The sequence below is a fragment of the Lytechinus pictus genome, chromosome 1 (assembly GCF_037042905.1).
Source record: "Lytechinus pictus isolate F3 Inbred chromosome 1, Lp3.0, whole genome shotgun sequence".
In the NCBI taxonomy this organism is placed as follows: Eukaryota; Metazoa; Echinodermata; class Echinoidea; order Temnopleuroida; family Toxopneustidae; genus Lytechinus; species Lytechinus pictus.
The window spans coordinates 10,093,211-10,119,837 of NC_087245.1; the positions used below are offsets into that span (position 1 = coordinate 10,093,211).

A 26,627-nucleotide genomic window follows, 5' to 3' on the forward strand; every position below is an offset into this window, starting at 1 on the left:
TTTAATAAAGGATGGGGTACAGATATCTCATATAAAGTTTGTCATTCAGAGAAAATAACATGTTTTCTTCAGAGTTCTCTAAGAGGCAAATTTTAAATAATCAATAAGAAAGTGTTGTAGTGTAACCACGTATAAATCTAAAGAGAGAGAAAAATGAAGAGGGAATTAATGCTTTAAAAAATAGGTACTTTGTCAGTGAATATTGTCAATTTTCTGGTAAAAAGGCATCTGTGTGTGTTGGGTAAACAAGGGGGTTGGAGGCCTGACTCGTACATCCATATATGCATGCAGATATTTATAGTAGAACAACAGAAACACAGAAATCAAAGGAAAGTAGAAGATGAAAAGATATTGATAGGAAGGATGATACATGGTGCTGAGCTCACCTGGTTCAGGAGGAGCTCTTACAACCAGAGTAGACTTCTCCGCATCTTTCTTCTCTGCCACGCCGAGATTGGTGACACCAAAACCCAAGGGACCATTGTCTTGTGCACCATCTCCAGCAGCATCTCTTTTCTTACTTTCAGCAGATTTAGAACCTAATGATAAACAATCATATCATGTATGAATGTGGTTTGTTTGCTAACCCAGGTCATGCTGTGAGAGACAACTCTTTCCCAAATATTTGAGTTATAACCATTTTCTTTTTGCTCAGGATGGAATGAAAGTTCATCATTCAGACACCTGCAGTACCTGTTAAATATATTCTATCCCCTGCATCCTTTTTCTGTTTAATTACTGTGCAAGCAAAAATAAACTTCTAAAGTGATTTTTTTTAATTTCTGATATATTTAGAATTTTAATAGCTGTGGCTTCATTTACATGAGCTCTTGATAAACCTGAATGTTTCATGTATAAGTAAGACTGGTGCTGGTGCAATTATCATGAAAGTCACTCCCTTTCAGATACATATTTCTTATGGGTCCTTGCAACAGAAGGGCAGATCTAATACTGAAAGCAAATTTTACGGCTTGGCTTAGACCACTCTAGCACAGCCCCACAAAGGCAGAATTCCTGAAAGGGGTGACAGCATATGCCCCATTACCTCAAACAAAATTTGAGAAATCACATCAGTTCACAACAATTCAAATCTGTATAAATCCACAGCCAAGTACTTAAAATAAAAAAGAGGAAAATAATTCAGTGATTTTTTATATTTTTTAAATCTTTCAAAACTTCGACCTGTTTAAATTGTGTAGATTGATAAAAGGTGAATTAAAACGGCTAATCCTGAATTTCTTTGTAAAAAATTGCATATTGAAATACAGTAATAATCATCATAAAAAAAGTGCACCAATGTGAGACCTGCAGAGAATACTATTACGGAAAGCACTTCTGAGTAACATGAGCCAATAAGCTGAGCATTGTAAGTACCTTGATATAGGCTTTTCTGTTCATGGCAAGCCAGGAAAACACAATATTTTGTCTGCAGGTTTTTATGATGATACAATGCAGTAACTGTTGGTGTTCTTTTATATTATGATTACAAATCAAACAAACACATTCATGTGTCCCATCACCTCATACTTGTATGCATATGGTGCAAAATACACAAGTATTGACAAAATCTTGTGTGAGAGTAGACCATCATCATGTGAGACCTAGCTTGCATCTCTAATGAGGAGGAAACTAGATTATCTATCAAGTTTAATAACACTGTTCTTGATAGACATACTTCTCTATCATCTCTTCACTTATCTTGTTCATTGTGCATAATCAAATGTGCATCCGTTTGATCCCCAAGTACATTACAAGCAACCTGACACACACACACTCAAGCAAAGCTTACTCTTTCTCCTTTTATTCTCTTTCTCTTTCACAACCGGCACCTTGACTGGTTCTGCCCCTATACTTAATTCCACCTGCGGTTGTGGCTGAGGAGAAGGTGCCTTGGGCGGTGCACCGGACGGTGCAGGCGGCACTGCCTTCACTTCGGTTACCTCACCTTTTGGAGAATCTACAACTACTGATGGTGCTTTAGATGACACCTTTGATGGTGTCCCAGATGGTGCCCCAGACGGTACCCTAGATGATGCCTTTGAAGCTGCTGATGCCGGTGGCTTTGGAGTAAGTACCGCCAGTGCTGACTTGACACCATCATCAATGGTCTCCTTGGCTGCCTCTTCCTCCATCACTGACGCCCGACTCCTCACTGTAAACTCCTTTTCTGAAATCGTCTTTATTTCATCTTCTTCATCTTCCTCTGTGTCGCCACCGTAGTCGGTGGTAGATGCAATAGACTCAATAATGATCTTCCTTTCGCTGATGTCCTCTACTACAACAATGTCTTGATGATTGAGGTTATCTTGATTTTCAATCATTTCTGAAACCTCTTCACCAATCCTCACATTGATGTTTTCTTCTGCTACACCTGTAACCATGTTAGATGCATTACAAATACTCTTTACTTTCTCAAACATAAACAATAATCCAATCCAAATTCTTTTGGTAGACTTCACTGATATTCACAGAATGTTTGTTGAGTTGAATAAAATGCCTCAAAAAAATTTTCTTTAGCTCTTGGCTATATTAACCTGAATGTATGCCTTTGAAAAAAAGGGGGAAAAATCAATGTATTTTGTCATGATTGTATTAAAGAAATTTTACTTCGTAAGATTAAGGTCTTCAAGATCAAAATATTCTATATAAAAAACAGTATTGTTTCATCATTTTTCTCTTTCTCAATATGCATAAATGGGAAACTACTATGCGTAAGAAGGCTGACTTTGATAAATAGAAAACCACAATCCTAATTTCAAACTTCTAGCATTGCTATAGATTAAATGGTAAGATCTTTTATCATTTTTGAATGAATATCAGCAATAATCCTGACATTTTTACTTAAATCTTTATAAAAACAAATTCAAACAACGAAGTGGTAAAAGGTTATATAGAAAGATAATATCCAAGATATGTAAACAAAACTGAAATCACCAAATGAACTCACTTTAAACACAACTTGTGAGAAAAATTAGTAACACACTCAGAAACAAGAAATATTAGTAGATCAGAATTGAAAATCCCTATGTGCACCAAGAGTACAAACAAATCAACATTAAGAACAGTCAGGATTTACCATTACATGTAGTCCACACGAGGTTATTTTCATGATGGTTTAATTTCCCCCACAATACAACTTCATTACTACATCTATTTCTTCTACAATTGATATTATAATAGTATTTTATCATATGAAAATTAATATATATAATTTTTTGCTGTTACTCATATATCATAAAATCTATTTTTGTGCTTTACTGGCCAAAACTATTCATGTTTAATGCATACTTTATGAAAGAAATGTTTAAGAAAAATAATTTTCATTTCAGATAGGATGGTGATAGAATTGCCAGTGATATTAACTTTTCTGTATCAATTCATTTCAACTTGCCTGTATTGGCCTTTATTATATTAGTTTCATTTTAAAGTCCAATCACATATTCATGTACTTGACATAGATGTCATTGGCATAAATACAAACTTTCTGATGGAAGATCTTTATTGAAATACAAGCATCTGGCTTACCATAACACTATGACAATTAGAAGGAAATTTTCACCTACATGTTTGAGAAAGTGAAAGCCCAGCACCTCAGCATATATGAAAATAACATTAAATGTGATGTTAACATTGAAGAAAAGAGAAATTACATGAAAACAGACATTCCTTGCATACACAGTTAATTGTTAAAAGATACAAGTACACCAGGTGGAGTGTTTCACAAAGATTTACTATGACTTAGAGTCCACTTAAATGTCCAAATGTGTGCTGAATAAATGGCATCACCATTGGTCAAACCATGCGAAGAGGGATGCGCTACTGCGTATTAATCAATAAGATTGCATGTTACATATCATGTGCATGTCAGCACTAAGCATGACTTCAAGTCACAATTAACTCTTTGTAAAACATCCCCCAGGCCCATTTTACGAGAGTTTCAATTGTTCTGATCAACTCAACTATGGAAATCCAGCAAATTCTTCAATTCTTCACCCATTATCTCTCTAGAAAACAGAGGAGCACACCGATTTGTCATGGCAACGATACATATGTCATATTTAGAAAACAATTTGGACAGACAAATGAACTCAGTCAGTGGCTTTCCATAGTTGAGACTGATCAGATCAATCATAACTATTTGTAAGACAGGGCCCAGATTCTGGAATGTTCATCATGATTCTTGTAATATCGCCACCATAACCCTATCACCAACTTGCTGCAACCCAAAGATGGTGTTATCTCTGAATTGCTAGCCATATTTTTAGTGGCACAAAACCACCTTTGGCATGTCACAACAGGTGAAGATTTAATTATGACTTAAAGGAGAATGAAACCCTTGAAACCAGCTGGATCCATATCAAAGAGAAAAATCAAAGAAACATATTGTTGAAAGTTTGAGGAAGTTTGAATGAATAATAAGAAAGTTATGAGCATTTGAATATTGAAATCACTAATGCCATGTAGATCCTCCCATTGGCAATGGGACCAAGATCTGTGATGTCACACAGGTACAACTCCCTCATTACTTTAGTACTTATTTCACTTATATTCTCACTTTTATAGAGTCTATCACAAGGTGAGGTGTTCTTTTTATGAGAGGACAAGTACAGAGGTTTCACAACATTATATCATTGATGAATCGTTTGTCATATGATTAGAATAAGCAAAAAGAGATGTTTTGGGGTATATTTTCAGTGTCCAAAAGGGGAGAGTTGTTCATCTGTGACATCATAGATCTTGGTCGCATTGCCAATGGGAGGATCTCCATAGCATTAGTGATCTCGACATTCAAATGCTCATAACTATTCTATTGCTAGTCCTATTTTACTCAAACTTTTGTTGATCTTATTCTTTGATTTTTCTGCTTTCACAAAAGCTAACTTGCTCCAAGAGTTTCATTCTCCTTTAAGAGTTGCACTTAAATGCCTAGTTGCGTGCATTATAAAAGGTATGTCTGCGATGGTCAGATCATGCTAAGGGAACGTACACTACTGTGTATTAATCAATAAGATTGCATGTTACATATCATATATACGCATTGGCATTTAAGTGCAACTCTAAGTCATACTTAAATCTTTGTGAAACACCCCCCTGGACTAAGATTACACATGATCACCAGAACTTGGAGTGAAAAGAAATCAATAAAGTAAAACAAATCTTTGATTTATTCTCCAGTACGAGATGAGACCAAATTTTTTTTCAGAATTTTCTTTAAACAATCCACATTGTGCCATAATGAAATTGGTTCTGATTAATGTTTTTGAAAAAAAAATTAATATAATTTTACATATAAATTTTCAACTTCCATAAAGATATTGCCAGGAATGCAAATTCATACACGTCACTCATTTGTTTTACTATGCTTTTCACCCATTGTTTTCTGTGTGTTGTTTGATAGATAAAGATATAACAGTTTGCACATATTCCCCAAATACAATACAATCAAGTTACATTATTGTATGAAGATGAGTTTTATTGAAACCGACTCAAATAAGAAAAAAGACCATCCACCAATGCTTGTATAATAAGAGAAATCACATGAAATACACAGAACCAAGAACCAAGAGAATACAAAGATAACAGATTAGTTTGAAATTAAAGCTCACTGCACTCTTATCAGATCAAATTAGGATCCATTTCCATCTCCATCATCAAGTAATTGAATCAAGATTGAGACTTCTGAAGTCACATGGTTTTAACAATCATAAATTACGGGATACTTAAAACGCAATGGGTAAGGTAAAGACTCAGATTGCATTGTTTTCAAAGATAGTGTCTGTGCACTTATCAATTCAAAGCTATGAAGACATACTCATAATTTGAGGCTTATTTGATATTTGTTTTTAACTCTTACAGTCCACAGAATCATAAACTTCTTATGTAATGAAAGAATCATGAATTAGGATCAGCAGTACAAAAAAGAGAAACTTTCGGATCATTTTTGGGGTAAAAAAATGGACAATTGATCTGTATGGAGTGCAATGAGCAATAGATGACACCGCAAGAAGACAGATAGTGCAAAAGACAAGATACATACGGGATATAAGACTTTCTAAATCAGCATCAGACAGGGTATCTAGCTTGTCAGGATCTGAAGCTGTTAATAATAAAAAACAAAGCATGGGATAATTGAATCTGCAAATCATATATATCAAGCAGCTTAAGCTTTATTTAGTCAAACACAACATGGCAAGCAAACTGAGCAGGGAGTAATGTGAAGCTCTACATCATTAATAAATATGAACAACAATAAATAAAATATTCAGATATATCATTAATTCATTATTTTCAACACTTGGCATAATCTCCTTCTATTCATTTATTCAACCATGTATTTGTTCATTCTAACCCACTCACTCACCAACCCATTCACCCACTCACTCACCTGCCCACTCACTCACTCACCAACCAAACAACCAACCAACCAACCACTCACTTACAGACTCACTAATCAACTCACTCACTCACTCACTCAATAACTTCCTCACCCACCCACTCACTTACTGACTGACTCACTCACTCATCCACTTACCCACTCACTCATTGTCCAATGGCTTGAAAAATAATATTAACAATTCAATAAGTAATACATGCAAAATAATATTATAACAAAACTGGTAAAACGGGCAAGATAGCAAGGTAGCATCAGAGTGGTTACACTTGTAACAGAATAAGCCTTTGTCGTAACAGCATGAAAATATTCAATATTACAATATCTTCATGAATTTTGTAACAGAGTTATTACTTATTTACTATGTTGATAACAAAAATAACACAAGATTCATTACATTGAAGATTTACAAATTACAAACCTGCATTCAAATATCAGTACTTGTGATAAATGTAGGCTACATGTTCATTTAATCAAGCAATTACCAGTTGATAGCATTCACAACAGATGAGTTCATATTTAACGCAAATTCTGTAAAGTTCAATTTCTTCATGATTTTCCAGTTGCAGAGGCAGTTTAATGTTACATTCATGTATATATATATATATACAGTGCGTCCCAGAAAAAACGAAACCGAGATTTAGCGATGATTTATCATAATTTAATCACAAATAAAATAGACAAATGACCTACCAATGTAAAGCTTAGAATCTCCTCTTTCATCTGATATTACTTAGATTATTTCTCCTTTACGCATGAGTGAGCAAAAACAATTTGAAGAGGGGATACCAAAAAGTCATTTGGCGGGTTGTATCTAGCTTTCAAAAGGAAAACCACATTTTTTAAAAGTTCAATATCTGCTCTTTAATTTGATACCTCAATTACAGAAAATGGTCAAGAAATAACAAAGTTCTGGTTATTTGAAATAAGGCTTGAATTTCAATAATTTCATAAAATGAAGAGGTTTTACAGGCTAGCGTTCAAACTCACTCGACACTCCGTTTTGTTTACGATCAGCCATGCATTAAGTCTTTTGTTAACCATGCGATAGCTTATGTGGGAAACCGGTGAAAACAGTTTATTTAATGAAATTATGGAAATTCAAGCCTTATTTCAAATAACCAGAACTTTGTTATTTCTTGACCATTTTCTGTAATTGAGGTATCAAATTAAAGAGCAGATATTGAACTTTTAAGACATGTGATTTTCTTTTTGAAATTCATATACCCCCCGCCAAATGAGTTTTTGGTATCCTTCCTTCAAATTGTTTTTGCTCACTCATGCGTGAATGAGGAATAATCTAAGTAATATCAGATGAAAGAGGAGATTCTAAGCTTTACATTGGTAGGTTATTTGTCTATTTTATTTTTGATTAAGTTATGATAAATCATCGCTAAATCTCGGTTTCGTTTTTTCTGGGACGCACTGTATATATGAAATAAATTCATATCACACTGTAGAGATATTTCCCACATGTATGGTATTTGCTGCAAATACCAAATTTCATGTTTCTGCATCCAATACTAACATCCCCCACAATCTGTAGCTAATATAAAATAAAAACACTCAAAGAATGGACACACTTCCAACATTACAATATTATTATAATGGAAAATGATTTTCTTCAAGAGTCAGCAGAACTGAAGCTTGTGAATTTCATTTTGAGATCTTCAGTTTGTCTAAACTTTAACCTACAGTATATCATAAATAAAGAATGTACACTGCAACCCTCTTCCCATATTACAGATACAATACCTCTAGGTCAAATGCATACAGTTTTATCAAAAATTCCTTTTTTCCCCAGAATTTCTCAATTCACAATCACAACACAATTGAACTGTAAAGATTAAATTTATTTTTACTCATCCATGTCAACAAGCTTGGGGCAAAGTGAAATGATACTTGAAGATTTTTTTCCACTTGGAAAAAAGACTGTTGATTAATATCATTCTACTCTAAATGTATTCAAATGTCCTTCCTAATCCAACAGATACTGCAATACCTTGGATACATTCCTCAAATTGTAGAAATAGCAATCAGAAATTACAAAACAGCATAGAAAGAAAAAAAGGAAAAGAAAGAAAAAAAGGAAAAAATATGTTGATGAATACATCATCAACAGATTTTTTCACACATTAGGACATCATCAGTGTGAGAGATTGCTCCCGGGGGGGGGGGGGGGGGGGGGGGGGGCACTCAGTATGTAATGCATAGTGGGTATGTGCCGCGGAGGGGACCCCCATTTTTACACTCAAATTTCCGTTCCGAGGCATAGCATTTTTGTCTTATTGAAAAAAGAACAAAGAAAGCCGCTCCAGAGCATAGCATTTTCTTCTTCTCGAGAAAAAAGAAGAAAAAAATCCGCTCCAGGGCTTCGCATATTTTCCGTTACGCCGTTCTGGTCGCAATTTTGGTGAAAAGCGGCTGCAGCTCGCTGTCCGAACATCGCCTCTGCGCTAGCGCGCCCGTCAGTCGTGCCGCCGGGCTAGCTGCAAGTACGTTCCATAGGGATGCATACGCACTCGCACGCAGGCAACCCGTTCCAAGGACCCCCGTTTTCACAAACATTTGTAGTTCCGAAGCCCGTTCCGAGGACCCTCCTTTTTACAATGAGCCCGCTCCAAGGCCCCCGTTTTTTGTCTCGCCCGCGGCACACCCCTACCACTTTTTTGGTCGAGTGCCCCCCCCCCCCCGGGAGATTGCTCCTCCCTTTTCCCTCCTAATTGCAGATGAAAACGCAAAATCAGAACAGATGGTGGGACCCTTAAAAAATGAGGCCCAGTGGCACAGAAACGTTCAAATCCGAAAATAAAAGATCAGAGGGGCAAGCCATTATCAAAACTAGTTTGCCCTCCAATCTTTTGTCTGATCAGAACATTATAGCACCACTAATAAACCCTGACAATCTTCCAAACCTTCAATACACTTACCTTTCAGAAGATGACGTAGAAGAGTGACTGCAGCCTCCGCCGAGTGTATTCGTCTGATTTTCCTGGTACGTCTGGTTGACATTGGCGTGGTTCTCTCATACGGCTCGACCCTTTCCTCCAGCATGGATGAGGTGACGGATTCATTGTCTAAGGAATTCCGGCGACGCCTGTATGGGGCTGACCGGACACGCTCTGGGTCAGCATCCTCTTCTGTGAAAAACTCGCCAAGTTTGCCTGACCAGATTTCTGCTGCCATCTGAAAAGAAAGAAATGATATTAGGTAATGTTTACAAGGTATTGTTGGTGACTGTGAAGATCAAAGCTAAAAATAAAGATGTAATGCATAATTTCCCCCCTCTCCCACACAAAGTTCTGATATATTCATATAACCTGGGGGAACATTTCATGAAGATTTTTTATCAGTGATTATCACAAACAAATGTTATAAGCTACTGAAAATCCTTGCATCTGATTGGCTGAGAGCAAAGTAATTTGATAAAGTGAAAATCACAGACAAAACTCTCAATGGAATGCTCTTGTTATATAGCGAGAAGCCACTTATTACCTCTATAATTTTTCTTTGCATTCTTGTCTTTTAAGCTTACCAGAGCATCTTCAGCCAGATCCCGTCCAGACTTTGGTCTCTGCATAATCTCATCCACCACCACCGATGCTGCTTCTACCAGTTGTTCTAATTGAGCTTCAACCGTCCTGGGTCGTGACCTGACGCTCCCTGCAACAGACACAGGAGCTTCCAGAAGAGAGGACATCCCGCTTCCTGATTTGATGTCGCCATCCTCCCCTGCTTCTCCTTCATTATCTTTGTTTCCATCATCAGCTAAGTCTACTTCTATTTCTACTTCACTCTCTGACCCAGCCACGGAGCCTCCTCTCTTGGATGATATATCTGCCTCCTGTAAGAAATGTTCAAATGCATCTGATGATAAAATAATGTAAGGAGAATCATTACCAAGACACGTTGTATAGGATGCTGTCTCATTGGCTATTGCTTTCAAGGATTAACTATTTGTCCTGTGATCATAGCAAAACTTATAGAATGCTAGATTATTTTCAAAGGTGGAGTAGCCCACCATTAATTGATGGTGATTTACTTTGAAAACCGGATAAAATGATGATTTAATAAACAACCAAAAAAATTTGTGTGCATGCTAAGAATGCACGATATAGGGTTAGAGCATGAATGAGATCAATACAAACTTTGAAGAGCCACATGACTACATGTATTTCTCTTGTTCATGCAGTATGTCGACAGAAGTGAGTGAAGTTGTTGACAGCAATTGACTGAAGTGCGAAAAAGGATTAATGATGAATTAATAATATTTCATAATGGTCATTCAACAATATCTTACTACATGTATAACAACTTTGATGATTGCAGCAATTTCTATCCCTGCAAAATATCTAACAAGTAATAGAATACAGACAAAGTGACCAAAACAAACCATCATTATAGATATTCATTATAGAAAAAAAATATTAATCATGATAATCTGACTGCAATTCTACCTGATCATCTCCTTCACCCTTTACACTGTCCGGCTTGGACTGGTCAGCTTGACCGGGCCAATTATCTTCCTTTTCATCATCAGATAATTCACCAATAGTATCATCATCTGAAACAAATCAAAACAAATATAAAAACATTTCAGAGTTTGGTTTAAAAAAAAAAACCTGGAGAAAAACAAATTAATTTTCAATTCCACTTTCATAAAATATTAATGGCAGATCTCCTTGCTAGCAGTGAGCAATAGTATTTAGAAAATGGTGATTTTCAAAGATATTTATAATTTCAAGATTATTAATGCTTTGCTCATAAGTCATGTCCTTTTTTTTTTGGAGGGGGGGGGGGATTTAATGGATATAGAGCAAAAGATCTGAAAAACATGATTGGAGCATAATGAGAAAATAATTGGAATATATGAATTTGTTTTAAGATAAAAATGGTGAAGGCAAAAAAAAAAAAACAGTTCACATGTACATATAAAGCTACATGTACATTATGAAAAAAAAAACAATCTAATACAAATGAACATAAAAGAGTTATTTCTACAAAATAATATATAACTACATTATTCAAAGGAACACATGTACATAAGATATTACCCCCAAACCCGAAAACCAAAACAAACATATATGAATTCAAGGATTATTTTCATAGAAATGCTATATTTTAAATATTGATCAAGCTATGTGATTCAATATCCATCAAAATTTTACTCAACCATAAAGAGACCAGAGTAGCTTAGTGAATCATGTGATTACACTGATAGTTATGCTTGCACATTGCCTTTGGCATAATTATGGACAAAATCATCAGGTTATTTCCTTTTGCTCAAAATTCACAAACAACACTCCACATAAATAAACATAACATATCATTTTCTATTCTTATTAGCATGTGTATAAACTATTCCTAGCTATGTGGGAAATTACCGCACAATTCGAAAGCGAATTTTTCGGTCTTGTGTTTTTCTTTTGACGTCAAACTTTGCATTTTATTCATTTCTAAGAAAATTTCTTTGCAATGATTTTGCAACCAACATATAATTGCGCACATAAGTTTCAATCATTGCAAGTAATCACTTACTCATATCTACGACTTTTTTTCATGAAAATATAATAGCAAAATTATAGAAAAGGTGAGATGAGGTGAATGGGTACCCGGTAGGAAGAAATTCCTTGAATGCTTGAGCGCCTAGGCAGCTCAGCTAAAGCCGGGGTAATAATAGCAGGGCCCGCTGGTAGAACAGTTTTCGAAATTGAAGTGGCTACCCTGGGTAAATATACCTATATTATTATTATTATAGTATTATAAAAGAAAAAAAGATATATGCATATGATGGAGTTGAGCTAAAACAGAAGACAATGATTAATGCTTTAGAATTGAAATATAAACTTGAAGTAAAAAATTAACCCGGTTTAACTGATCAAATCAAAGAAGTGCATTATCTTGAAGCTTACAGACAAGACTAGGACCTGTACCACAAAGGTTTGCAATGATCTGCACATATGAAAGGATAATTCTGATTGGTTCCTGGTCAGTGTTTTGAACAAAATGGGCATACAACCATGATCTTGATTGGCCATTTCATTTTAGTTATTGACTGCACACCTCTGTTACTGAGTCTAGATGTTAGGTGAGGTAGACATAAACAGACAAAAAGACTCAATTCTAATTCATTGCTAGGTAACAACAAACGTTCAACCCCCCCCCTTAAATAGATGAACAATTCAATACCAAATAATATATACCTTGATAAAGGCATGTAAGTCTGTTTTGCCAGGCATACTCTTGTCTGCATGTTTCATGTTATCACATTTTTTTTGAAAAGCTGCAAAGTTATGTATTTTGCATTCGCTTTAACTTATCCTTCATGCACTTTTGGTATGTTAGTAGAGCCAAACAAAGCCATTTGAAAATGCAATTTTTAAAAAGGAAAAAAACAACCAACCAACGACAACATAAGCATACAAATCACTAGCTTGCAAGCCGGGAAGCAGTACAGCGATTTTGCACAAACTCAAGTGGAATTTTTCCTTATATGACCACCCAGTTCAGAACCCAAAATATAAAGAAGAGTTAGTCTTTTCAAATTTTGGCATAATACAGACAACCTTGCAACTTATCATGGGTTTTGAAATGGGTCATCACATATTCTGATTCACTGCTGAAAACTGGAATCATGCTTGGTATAGAATCAACAAATAGCACAAAATTATCAGATTTCTTTGAAGTTGGCATACTAGCTCACATGAGAAGAAAGACACATAACCAAAACAGCACCAAAGCATCATTTTTTAGAAAGGACTTCATATGAACCAAGAAATCAGTTAACAATCACATATTATTCAAAGATAAATATGTAGACAGCACAGTTAGATAGAGACTTGGCCCCACAAATATATATACACCAACAAGCTTTAAGGGGGGGTGTATCTTACAAAGAGTCAAGTTTAATTAGTGTTGTATTAAGTGCCAACAACACACACATGATATTTAATGCGTAATCTTATTGATGAATATGCATTAGAGCACATCCCATGAACATGACCTGATCTATGTGATGATGCGTTATAAGCTATATTGAAGTGCAATTTTTAGTCATGCTTAAGTCTCTCTGACACCCCGGGTAATATCACATTGATGTCTGTTTTCAAAATATAAAGCAAGCTCAAATTAAAGCATAATAGCAATAAGTGTGATTTTGCATTTATTTTTGACGAGCATTTCTGCTACCTCTTGATGTTTTGCTGGCCCTCCGGCTTCCCTTTCCCTTCCAGGTATAGCTGAAATTTTGGAAGGACTGTGTAACATCGAGAGCCCCTGAACATTCGCGACATAATAGGAATATAGACAAACACATTCAAAATACAAAGTACAACAATACAAGTACTAGTAGAAAACATATAGTGAAACAAACATACATCATAAAAGGGAAAATATTTTTCTTTAAGTTAGGGGATATTGCAAGAAACTATTGATTACAAGTCAATTCTTGGTCTGAAAATAATCACAATTTTGAATATCATCACAATTAATTGTGAATTTGCGTATAATTACTAGTATGCTTCTTGTAAGTGCTTATTCATATTTATCTATCAGTTCTCGCTATCAACAATAATCAAAGTTCCTGAATGTAGTGCACGTCATGAAATGAACTAGAAATTCTACTTCTTGGTCATTGATGTGTGACCCCAAAACTTCTGGGCCCTGTAACACGAACATTAGCGATTCGAATCGCTAATTTGAAAGAAGAATTCTGATTTGTTCCCAGTCAGTATACTGAGCAAAATGTGCATGCAACGATGCTCTTGATAGGCCAATTTAATTAGCGATTAATCGCTAATCTTTGTGGTACGGGCCCCTGGTCTACTTGTACCTCAGCTAGTCTAGTCGCAATCGCTTTCGCACCGCGTCCTCAATCTCTAGTTATATTTCAAGGAGGAAAAAACTTGCTACTTCTGTTATCCCTCTTGCAGTATACTATTCTTACCTTCAAGTTGCTGGAAGTTACTGGGTCACACAAGAACGCGGTGCTAAAGCGAATACAGCTAGACTAGCACTACATGAAGCTACGGTACGAATAGACAGGAAGTGAGCTACATCCAGAAAATTTTGGCTTATGTCGATAGCGAGAATTTCATATTTGAAGTAGGTTTGGTTCTAACCATTTAGTAGTAACATATTAAACAGTCACATGGATATATAGGGCACGAGAACAGATTCCCATGAAAGCATACTAAGAACCTGTCTATAGTATAGTAGCTATCATCTACTGAAGGTCATATTTTCCCCCTTGGGTGATCACTATAGATAGCTATTACTGTATTTGTAATAAATTGCACATAAGTTTTTAAAATATCCCCATAGATAAATAAGAAGCATGGTAAAACCATGGACCTACAACTCTGAGAAGTAGCTAGGTCCAAGGTACAACTGATAATGACATGTAACACTTTACAGACACTCAAATGCATTTCTACAACAGATCTAAAACTAATCTACAACTACATGTAACATCCTTGAATAAGATATTGATGCATTTTCAACACTTGACTTTAATAGAAGATATCAACAGGTATCAATTATTAGAAGAGAATACAGATAAACTATCAACAAGTAAGCAGTATTTGCCATTCCTTGTATTTTTTTTCACATAGCTTTAAATTCAGCACAGGTTCAAACTTTCTAAACAAATAGACTACTGATGACAATTACCAGATCAATAATTACAATCTGTAATACTTGTTTGCAGAGGTACTTGAAAAAAAATAGAAGTTATTCAATGTTAATTTACGTTTTTATTTGAAGAAATAATTTTCAGTAGTTCATTTGAATGTTAACCCTATAGCACCTACATATTCCTATGCATAATGGCAATTACTCACTGGAGGAAACAATAAAACTGGTAATAAGTAGGCATTGTTCCAAACAAATTGAAATATTTTTTTATAAATTTACTTTTGTTCATTACAAGTTATATTTATTTTGTAGCATAGGACCTGTTGAATAGAATGGTACATGGCAAAGTTCAATCAGATGTACGAATATTGACCTTTGACAATCGTTTGCAGAGCGAGAAGAAAAAAAAACCAAAAGTTCGGGTTTCAGCCGCCCCAGTCCCCCGCCTTCAAAAAAATGTAAAGTATCACTGACAGAATACTAAAGTTTTCGCCAAATCTTGGATCAAATATGTCAAAAATTAATTCCAACTTACATCTAGATGTCACTCTGTGTGATATCCAACGTTTTGATGAACATATAGCAAGGCCCGAGCTTCTTCGGCGAAGTAAGTGGTTTTCCGAGACATGGACGCAGCCATCTTTGCTGAGATCGACTGCGCAACAGTCTGGAACTTGCTACACACCGATGCATGTCAATCGGTTTTTCTCTATTATACTCAATAGGAGCATACACTTTTCTATGCAGATCTATGTAGCAGCCAACCTATACGGTATGCACACGCAATATTACCACGGTAAATCATAGACAAGAGATACTATAGCGCAAAGAAAACGTACGGGCGGTTCAGTGTGTAATAGGAGGGGCGGTCTCGGGCGGTTCAGGTGCTAAAGGGTTAAATATTTGAAAAAAAAAGCTGTTTCCAATAAAAAAAATGTATATAATAAACACTACTTTCTATTTTGCTTATGATGTTTATTTTATATTTCTTTTTTTATATTCCCTTTTTCCATCTCATTTTCTTATCCAATTGTCATATCTTATTGAGTATTAGTAATTAATTTGTATGTACATGTATGTGTGTGTGTGGGGGGGGGGGGGGTGGCATTATAAACCAATGCCACTTTTAGGTTTCCGTCAAAACAACACTGATTCTCAGCAGATGAAACATAAACAGACAGTGAAGTAATATGCCAGAAAATGAGAAAAGAAACAAGTCAACATTAACATGGTTTGACCTCTCACCTTTCCCAGAATGCACAGAGTCTGCTTTGATGGAACCTTGTGTAGAGGAGGACTTCTTGGAATAGGTCACGCTCCGTCTAGTATCAGACATCTTATCACGGCTGGACTCAACAGGTTCAGACATAGGTAGGTCAATGACCCCTTGACCCAGTTTGACTGACCTATCAACAGTCTTTGTCTCGTCTCCATCGCCCTCAGATAGAAATTCATCTGGAAAAAAGGATGATTTTGAAAGGATTATATTTCTATTACTTAATTCTCGAATTACTGATTCTTAATTATTGCATCTTTTCCCAAAAATATAGAAGTTAACATTATCAATGACCTTTCTATAGTAAATAGTATTGTATTTTTTATAAACTGACAGTATGATATAAATTTTCAAAATTAAATACATACATGTAAAAAAATAAAATAAAACCAATGCCTTAGAATGACCTACAATAAATAACTGATTCAAAAGTATTCTCCAACATTCTCCCGCAGGATACAATAGTAGTTGGCAGTCAGAGGTTAATGGATATATGTTACTATGTTAACTCTGGGCTCTGTATTACAAAACACACAATTCCTTGTAAAAGTTTAAGTCTTTGGAAATCTATATACTAAAAGTTACAATGAATACGGATCTATCTTTTACATCACAGAGCACACCCTTTTAAAATAAATATATTGTGCTGTGAGATGGGTGGTTATGTGGACTTGATATTCACTGTACTAAATGAATCAAAAGTGAATAATACATATACTGTACAAGAGCACTAACAAATTGGTCATGTACAAGAAAATGAACCTCACATATGAACAAATGGTATGGATATATCCTACACTGGCGTTCTTATTGATTTGTTCCCTTGTGTTTTGCTCAAAAGTATAATTGAATACTCCTTTGCATACATTTTCAACAATCATTATTGACTTAACCCCGTGTGCACCCTTTATTGGCCGGAACATGGTAGATATTTCATTTGTGAAGAGATAATGATGATGAGATTGGAAGATCAATGCATGTACATGTAAAATGTAAGAGTTACTCTTATTCTGGTCCCAACTGACTGAAAATTAAACTCTAACATCAAATTCTGCCAATATCAGTATTTTTCATTAAGGAGCACTTGATTTTGACTGGCAACTGAGCAATGTTACTATGGTAACATTGACATATTTAGCAGATTTATCTTAATCCTTATTTTACTGGAACTATAAACATGAGATACATTTTATGTTCACATGAGTGATAGTATGTCTTCATTACATTTGTCAACAACATGCACAATGTTAGAATACACTTCAAACATTAAAAGCATCAGCAAATTCAAATTCAGCTAAAATGGGGGAAAACAAATACCTTATAACAGTACAGTGAAATGTGCAGTTAATAATAAATGCAATTTGATTACATACAAGGTATAAACAAGCAAATCTACACATTGCGTACTGTACAAAATGACATGGAGTACAGTGATGGGATCAAATTTGACTAGCACAAGGTGATGTTGACAATATCGATGATCTTTGATACCAAGTTTGATGAAGAACACAAGGGGCTTGATGATGCTATGGTAAGCCACTACAAAATTTGCTTTATGTACTTTTCCTTCTTGGGTCTGTTGCCTGCAGAGGTCCAGCCTTTTCTTTGAGTGAGTGCTTCCATTTCCTTTTCCACTTCTTGAGGTAGTCCTCTGGTTTTCGTTGCTTGTAGCTAAAGACCGTCATGGACAAACCCAGACCTGACTGAAGTTGATTAGCACTGTCTTCCAGATCAGATTCACTATCATCATCTTCACCCATATCAGTCTCAATGATATGGTCAATGCCATCTTCTATGACAATGTCAATGATACCCTCAATGACAAAGTCAATGACAATGGTTTCAAGAGAGTCCTTAAAGACACTCTCAATGACATCCCCTAGGACACTATCAAGGGCATTCTCAATTGAAGCAGGGATGTAGGTGACCTCAACATCGATGGCAAAAGGAGCATCCTCATCACCATCAGTGGATACCACTCTGTTGCTCTGCTGATCAAGGTCGCTCTCATCTTCAATAACACCATCACCAAGAACAGAGCCTTCCATATTGCTTCCAATGTTCATGTCATTGTTTTGTCTCCCTTTATTGTCATTTTCCCTGACATCTTTCACAGTTTCTCGGACCTGCACAGCTTCTTCGCTGACAAATACATGGTACTTGCATTTGTCATCGCGATCCATTTCTGCAAGTTTTCCTGCGCTGCTTTGATTCTGAGTAAATTCTTTACATTTTGTCTCACCAAATGAGACTTTTTTGACACGGCTGTTTCCCCTACCATCTCCTTCATTGCCATCTTGCTCTTCAGCGATTACTTCAATGTCGTAATCATGTTCCTGATCAATATCCTGGTCGAGGCTGCTAAAGGTAGGAGCAATCGCTCCAATAGTACGGACAAAGATGCTCTCATCGTCACTCGAATCAAAGCTTGCATTAGTAACAACATCTTGAGAGGAAGAAACAGAGGGCAGAGAGGCAGGGACTAAAATAAACAGGAAGAGATCATGCAGTTAGTATTAGAATCAAGCAAGATTAGTAAAAACAATACAGAGAAGCAACAAAGTGTGTTCAGAAGAAAATGTACAGGCTCCTATTAAGAAACAAGATAAGATAGTTTAGAAATTATAATCTTTAAGAAATGAAAATGAAAGAGAGTGAATAGCCCAAGATAAACCCAAGATGCAGAAAATAATAACAAATAAGATCCACTCTTTTGGAAAGAGTCTTCATTTCAAAGTATGAAAACTGTAATTTTCTCTCGATCCCCCCCCCCCTGCTGCATACAGAACTGTAAAGTTGTATACCACAAGGCGAGAATGGAGCTTTAATTGAGACATCGCTTTCCATATGTGACCAAACCGAACTTTTTTTGGTTTTAAGTCCTTGTCCTATGAGTTATATAGATAACATCACAAGGAAAATCTTTGAGATCCTTCTTGGATCCTAGTTATGAAAAATTATTCTACTGATAATACTGTGCTGTGCTTGAAAATCTATGTGGTAAGGAGAATTACAGATGAGCTCATCGAAACTCTTCAAAATATTAAGGAGTATAATTTGAAGTCACTCATGATCAATTATTTTTATTGTTGGGGAGGGGTGTATTTTGAAGCATGCAAGGCTGTTCAACTCATATATGAATTATTGAAATTATTATATGAAAATTCTTCAGTAATAGGTGCTTTTCTGCACTTTGGATTGTTATGGTCTATAATATTAATTACACCAATTTGACACCGAGGAATTCACAAGGGCAATGTGCATATTAGCATGCATCCATAACCGTGCTACAAAACAAAACCAATGTGTGGTGCTTGTTAGAGTTGAATTAAAGATAAACCACAGTCTGAAGCCAATACCAGTTATATTAGAATGTGCTTCGTCTTCATCGGGAGACCCAGCTACATTGTCGGTTGAGCCAACGTCTGACGTTTCTTGATTGATATCTGTTTCATTTGTTTGCTGAGGATCTGGCTGAGGATCAGGTGTGGGTTCTCCAGGAACCTCCAAGGATTCAGAAGGTTCAATAGACACCGAGGCTATTGAAGGGGGTTCCTGGGTGGACTCAACTGGACTTGCAACTGCTTAAGTCAAAGATAGGGTGGAATGAAAGAGGTACTTCAAAGACAGAAAAAGAAAGGTCGTAATAGCTATATACACCAAAAGAAAGCCACAAGAAATAAATAAAAGTTGGATGAGTTGCAAAATGAATTTGCATTGCATTGAAATTTCTGAAAATGGAAGATAGTAAAGACTTTTAAGAAAGTGAGGAAATATAATTTTTGGAAATAATTCTGATGAATGCTATCTCAATAAAAGATTTTAAAGGAATATCAAAAGAAACCATGTGAAAAAAAGGAAAAGTTGAATGAGTAGAAATTATAAGACAAATTTGTATTGGGTTGTAATTAAATAAAGTAAAAATAAAAGAAAAGATAAATCATGAAATCTTCAAAAAATGAAGAAAATATTCTTGATGATTACTATCATGATGGCACAATAGTACATTATTTTACGCTTTTGAATTCCCACCCCCCCAAAAAAAAAAAAATTCACTGTAAATTGCATTGAATATACAGGCATAAGTCAGAGAGATCATTTATAGTAAATCAACAGTATACATAGAGCAAAGTTAAAATCAGAAGATTAAGACTAATGCATTGCATATGCACATGAATCCTAAAGAAAAAAAAATACTTTTTTGTCTGAAGCATAATCAAACATGCTGTCTACCTGCAGAAATATCTCTATTGCTAGCTATACAAGAATTCTCAACCTAACAGTTTGAAGCATTAAAATAAGATCTTACCCTTATCAGCTAGGGAGCCGATGGAGGGGGCATAGGTGCTTCCCTGCTTTGATCCAGTGATTAGTAAGTCACCTCCAGAATCACCAAACAGGACGCTACCATGGCTGCTCTTCCCGCTACCCTTGTAAGAACGCATGCTTTCCCGTAGACGTGTAGGTACAGAACCCGCAGCACGGAAGTTGAGTGCTTTCTCAACAGGACTGGCTAGGTTCTCCATGCTGTGGCTCAGGTGACTGTTGATAGAAAGAGCTACATTGCTTTCTCCAGATCCTGAGAAATAAAAAAATAAAGAAATCATGATTGAGCAATGAGCCTATGAACTAGGAAGGAGCAATGATAAGAAATAGACATATAAATAATAAGTGATAATGGCATAAACAAGAATAATTGCTAATGAATAATACCCTACAAGAATGAATGAATGAATAAACAAGAATTATTGATTTGCTTAATATCATTTACATGTACAATTTCTCTTATTCTATGAATAACTCTAATACCTTTGAAGTAAGCTAATTCCTCCAAATGTATTCAGTATTTTTTTCACAATCAGTATGAACATAAAGAAGAAATTCACAATACTTACCTTTACTTGCTTTGCTAACTGCACTGTTTTTAGAAGAAGCTTTCTTTGAGGACCCCTGGTTTGAAGACCGTGGACTCTTTGTCCATAATTCTTGGTCAGATGATGCCCTATCGTTTTCAATCTCTTCTCTCTCAGCTTCTTGGAGAAGGTCGTTTTCATTGATGTCAGCTTTCCAAATGTTTGTCTCAGATGAAGCTGTATTTGAATAAGAACTTACTAAATTACAAAGTGATTTTATATCACTTCATTTAATGTTTTAATGGCAAAAAGAAGCTGCTGAAAACTGCTTATCTAATAAAAGAGAGCCAATGGAGTAAATTAGAAAGTAAAAAAGGGGCCTAAGCTTTCGATCCTAGCAGAATCTTTGCCTCCGACGAGGATTCTGCTAGGATTGAAAGCTTAGGCCCCTTTTTGACATTTAATGTTTTCTCATAATTCATTACTAAATGATAAATATCCATTATTATCAAATTAATTTTTCCCTCTTAATTGTTAAGCACTTACAGCTGTGGAAAAGGAAAGGAATTATCATTTTTACTGAGATTGTAACAGCTGCATACAACTTGTGAATGTTTAAAACATTTACCATTTAAGGCCCATGTAGCATTGCCTCTTTAAAAAAAAAAAAACTGCTTATAAAGCAAAGATTCAATTTATAACATTATTCAAGGTTATGATGTGATACATAGGACACTTTATTATATTATCATGAGAAAGCAGCTTGCAGACATAAAACTTAATTTCATTAAAATGAAGATCTTTAGTATCATACTTTTACAGGTATTAAACAATATAATCTTTTATTTCAATATTTATATATATGTATATCAACCTACACTTATATAGTTTATGATGAACAGAAGTACATTTTCAAAGAACTTACAATGAGTACTGCTTTTTGAACGTGTTTTACTATGACTTGACCATCCCACCGACAGTTTACTCTTTGCACTGAGCTTTGGGTGTTGTGGTGTGGGTGGTTCCATTGTGATGACAGGGGGTCCAGTGCCCTGCTTTGGTGGAGGAACTGGCCTCATGAAATCTCCACCACCGCCTACATTCCCTTCAAATGAGTTCTGGATGGGTGGGAGGGGCTGGATTCCAGCAAAATTTGAAGGGTAGGTGTGGTACATGCTGTTCTTAGCTCTTCGCTTAGAACCTTTGAATGTTAAAAAAAATAGAAAGTAACAAAATAAACAATGACTGATAAAACATAATTAATATCTCATATGAGTTTGGAGGATGTATTTTCACAGAAGAGAACAAGCAAAGAAAGGCAATATAGGAGATGCTGATTCACTTTCACACAGGAGCATAATGTCAAAGTTTAGAAATGGTTGATGTTGCGGAAAAGGGGTAAGAGAAAAAATTCAATCAATGAGCTTATCCTCTATATTAAGGCATTAATCATCATTATACAATATTCATCAGATAAGAACAAAAGCTGCTAGTCTGAAGGTAATCGACTGAAAACAATTAAATTAACATGCCTGTCCTGAATGCAATGGCAGCTTTATTTCATCTCTTTCTTAATTTTCTATGTAATACTTTGTTAACATTCATATTTCAATTACATTCAATGAACATTCATTTGCAGCATCAAATGAACTTGATATAAAGCAAGGTAAGGAATAGCAATCATATGCTTATAAACTCAGCTGAACATATTAAACCCAACAAAATCAAATCAAATCTAATGATAAAAGGGGGTGACATACCCTGACGCCATTGAGAAGGTGAAGTTGAAGGTGGGGGTGCTGGTGGTTTCATTGTCTTGCTTCTCATTGACCTATACATGTCTAAGATGGTCTGATCTGTGAATGCAGTTGAGCCACCAATGATGTTGGTTGAGTTGCTTGTTATAAGATTCTGCAAAGCAAATCATGAAACAAAATAAGACAAATTCTGAATTAGATACTGATCTCATAGGCTATTTCTTTTAAGTCACACTAAGAGAAAACTTTTGTCAAATCCAACAAACAGCATTGGACTTCTTCATTGTAACTTTAAAACAATTTTTTTTACAACCCTTTACCGAGGCATTTATCTTTTCCAATCCATCCCATCCAAAGGTCATTTTGATATACATGTAGCGCCTTTTATTTCGGTGACAAAAGAGGTGCGCACATACTACTCCAAGTATGGGCTACTAAAACAACAATTAAATACCTCAGAATGGTCAGCTTAGTCCATGCAATTCATTGTCCTCTTTAGCAAAATAGACGATATTCAATAGCTTTGTTGAATTGCACAACAGAGGAGGCTTTCATTTTCACTGATTGGTAGTCTTTATGTTTCATCAAGCAAATGTCTTTGTGCTAATTAATGAAATTGCTTAGAATAGTTTTTCATTTATGTTTTTGAAAGCACCATGGCATGTTATATGCATGGCGAGTCTAAAGGAACCTTATTAGAACCACCACCGGTATATTGTTTAGTTGTATGTGGGTCTAGTTTGCAGGATCAAGTTACAGGGAAGAAGCTCCTAAGTTGTCCAGCTTTCCCTCACTCATCTTGTGAATTTTCCACTTCTACTTGAATAGCTACATCTTTGACAAGAATGAATGATTGACTTACTGCAATGGCTTGTTCCATATCAACATCTTGTGCATCAGGAACTTGGAAGGATGGACTACCATAGAGTGTCATGTCCGTGTCTGTTCTCCTCTGTTTAGGCTGGCCCTAATAACAACAATAAATATAACAATAATGGTATCATGATAGACATAGTCACGATGATGAGGATGATATCAATTATAGTATTATATGACTATCCGCCAAAAAAGGCAACAATTAGTCTCCATGCAAGGTTTTCTGTAAATGGCTGAAAGAGTAATTTGGCCTTTAAAAATAAATATTTAGGAAGTTAAATCAAAAGGACAAACTCTTTTTCTCCACAAAGGTCTCAAATTTAACCAACATATAGGATGTTTTTATTTTAGATTACTTTTGTTTCTGAGCTGCTGAAATATTCATCAAGTTTGAACAATAACCACTAGTCAAACCTTTTATCCTTAAAGGTCTCACTGAAATTCTTCTGAATCAAGTGCTTGTCTGTCTTATTGTTGATCAGTTTTGACAAGCTATATACACATGTAGTTTTAAAGCTTAGGAACTTCCTTTTCAAACTTATAAAAAAATCTCTAAGTTCATTTTGGCTAACTTGTGAATTTTGGGGCAGACTGCCGTATAAGAAAAAGCAGTAGGTGATAAACATACCGAAAGAAGTGGCATTGGACGTTTGCCACTAGAATCAGCAGAATCTTTCTCTCCATCTTCCGTCTCTGTTTTCTTCTTTTCATTCTCTTCTCGTATCATTCTGAGATGTTGCTGCTGATGGAGGGCACTCTGCAATAGCAGTCTCTGAAGAACCTGTCATTAATTTTGAATCATTTTTTTGGGGGGTGTATTTATCTCTCCTTTAACCCATCAAATACATTTTGCACCATGTTTCTTGATTGATTGATTGATAACGAATTTATTCATTCCAAAAATTTCAACAAGGTTACAAAGTAAAGCAAAATATAATATAACATTATGAAATGAAATAGAAACCTTCTGAAAAGCAAAGCTTGTTGTTGAAGGTTTCCTTCAATAAATAAGACATATTAATGCAAAAAACAAAGTTCAATATATATATAATATACAAATCATATCTTTCTTGTTGAAGTTCAAAATATATATAATACACAAGTCATCATATCTTTCTTGTAGAAAATAATATGTAAATCCTTGTTAAATATTTTTTTTACATATTCTCCCAAGTAAAAGATAAACAAGGCTGGATTATATTACAAGATATGAAGAAAAATTCTTATCAATGACAACTGCTACATATATGACAGAAACTGCTCAAAGTCATTGAACAGTCACACTTAGAGAATGTAATACACATTACAATAAATCAATTGATATTGATTATGATATTGTGTTTAAAAAATAATTGAAAGATAAAATATAACACACTGATAATGCTATTTCTGCTATGTCCACACTTATATTAAAGGGGGTGGAAATACTGATGCTTATGAATGGTGCATAAATATCTTTTACAATGGATAAAACTCACTAACCTCTAGCTTTTAATTGACAAAACTCACTTAACTTTGTTTTATAAAAAAAGATGAATACATTCTTAGACTAATCATTGCTATAATTCCAACATTTACAATATCAGTGGTACATGCAATTTTTCTTTAATGTGAATGACACCGGGTATAACATACCTGTCTCTGTTGGCCTTCATCCAGTTGTTCATACTGTACAGCATGTGGTTTCTGCTGCATGTCACGTACAATCATAGCGATTGAACCTGGCAAGTTGAAAGGTTTCTTCTTCTTGGCCTTACTTCCATTCTCAGTGACATCTACATCAGCGTCATAGCCATCATCATCATCGTAGCCCCCTAAAAAAAGATACCATTCAATAGATACGGTAAGACATCAAGTTTATAATTTCTAGATTCTGAGAATAAATAAATAGATTTGTCACTACACTATGCAATGCAAAACATAAAGCAATATAGCATAAATAATTCAAACTCAAAGTTAAGAGCATATATGAACAAATTGAGGCAAATGTAGAGCAATTCTGCAAAATAAAAGGAAATATTATACATTTAGAAGCTCTAGCAACATACTCTCTTATCATACATTAGCAACAAAATTTTCACAATTTTGAATTTTCCATTAATTGACAATGACACAACAATGAAATGCAAATAAAATATGAATAAAAGCATCATAATAGAATCACTTTGAAAGGTGGTGCAGCGGTCTTAAGACTTAAGTACTGAACAGGAAAAAAATGCTACATACAAAGAATAAAAGCTGTGCATTACAATGATTGCATTGAAGTAATTGGTTTGCTGCAGTAAAAAGTCAAATACATGCTCATCCATAAAGCACATGCAACAACTGCTGTACTAAATTTAGTCCAGAATCTGATTCTCATGATTCCACATATTGCAAGCCGAATAAGGCATCATATGAACGGTATACATGTGCCCCATTACACCAAGCATACATTTTAAGTTTTGGAAAATGTTGCCAAAATGGGTGCAAAACTCAAGGACAATAGAGTAAAAAAAAAGAAACTGGAATTATTAGGCCAATGACAAGCATCATAACAAGTTTAAGTGTTATAATGCTAGTTTAATTTTATCTACATCATCCAAACCACAAATTAATCGGCTTGGACTTGAACTTTTAAGATCAAGAATTTCATAGATAAATTTAGACTGCTTGATCAAGACAGCCATCTGGTAAAATCTAATAACCATTTCTTTGATCTTAACTTGATGTGAACTGACTGGACATGGTTGCAAATCTATCACCAATTCTGAGCAAACTAGAATTGCAGTAATGGACAAAATAAAATCTTTTATTGAACCACATACATCAAAAAATTTCTAGGATTGGGTAGACCTTTG

At 35.2% G+C, this 26,627-nt stretch overlaps 1 protein-coding gene across 34 annotated transcripts in view; it reads right to left on the reverse strand.

Moving 5' to 3' along the window:
* LOC129257144 (titin homolog) overlaps positions 1-26,627 on the reverse strand; it is a 59,611-nt gene that overhangs the window by 14,495 nt on the left and 18,489 nt on the right. For 4 of the 34 annotated variants that reach the window (XM_064095766.1, XM_064095747.1, XM_064095834.1 and 1 more), the window contains 16 exons: positions 25,423-25,601; positions 24,416-24,568; positions 23,774-23,878; positions 22,915-23,065; positions 22,080-22,355; positions 21,197-21,391; positions 20,611-20,880; positions 19,661-19,882; positions 16,271-16,480; positions 13,580-13,666; positions 10,849-10,955; positions 9,927-10,235; positions 9,322-9,577; positions 6,038-6,097; positions 1,946-2,371; positions 387-539 (listed from right to left, as the gene is read on the reverse strand). In XM_064095766.1, coding sequence (XP_063951836.1) covers positions 387-539; positions 1,946-2,371; positions 6,038-6,097; positions 9,322-9,577; positions 9,927-10,235; positions 10,849-10,955; positions 13,580-13,666; positions 16,271-16,480; positions 19,661-19,882; positions 20,611-20,880; positions 21,197-21,391; positions 22,080-22,355; positions 22,915-23,065; positions 23,774-23,878; positions 24,416-24,568; positions 25,423-25,601 — 3,159 coding nt within the window. Of the gene's footprint in view, positions 1-386; positions 540-1,789; positions 2,372-6,037; positions 6,098-9,321; positions 9,578-9,926; positions 10,236-10,848; positions 10,956-13,579; positions 13,667-16,270; positions 16,481-19,660; positions 19,886-20,610; positions 20,881-21,196; positions 21,392-22,079; positions 22,356-22,914; positions 23,066-23,773; positions 23,879-24,415; positions 24,569-25,422; positions 25,602-26,627 lie in introns of all 34 variants that reach the window. The other 30 variants (XM_064095730.1, XM_064095734.1, XM_064095717.1 and 27 more) reach the window with 16 other exon arrangements.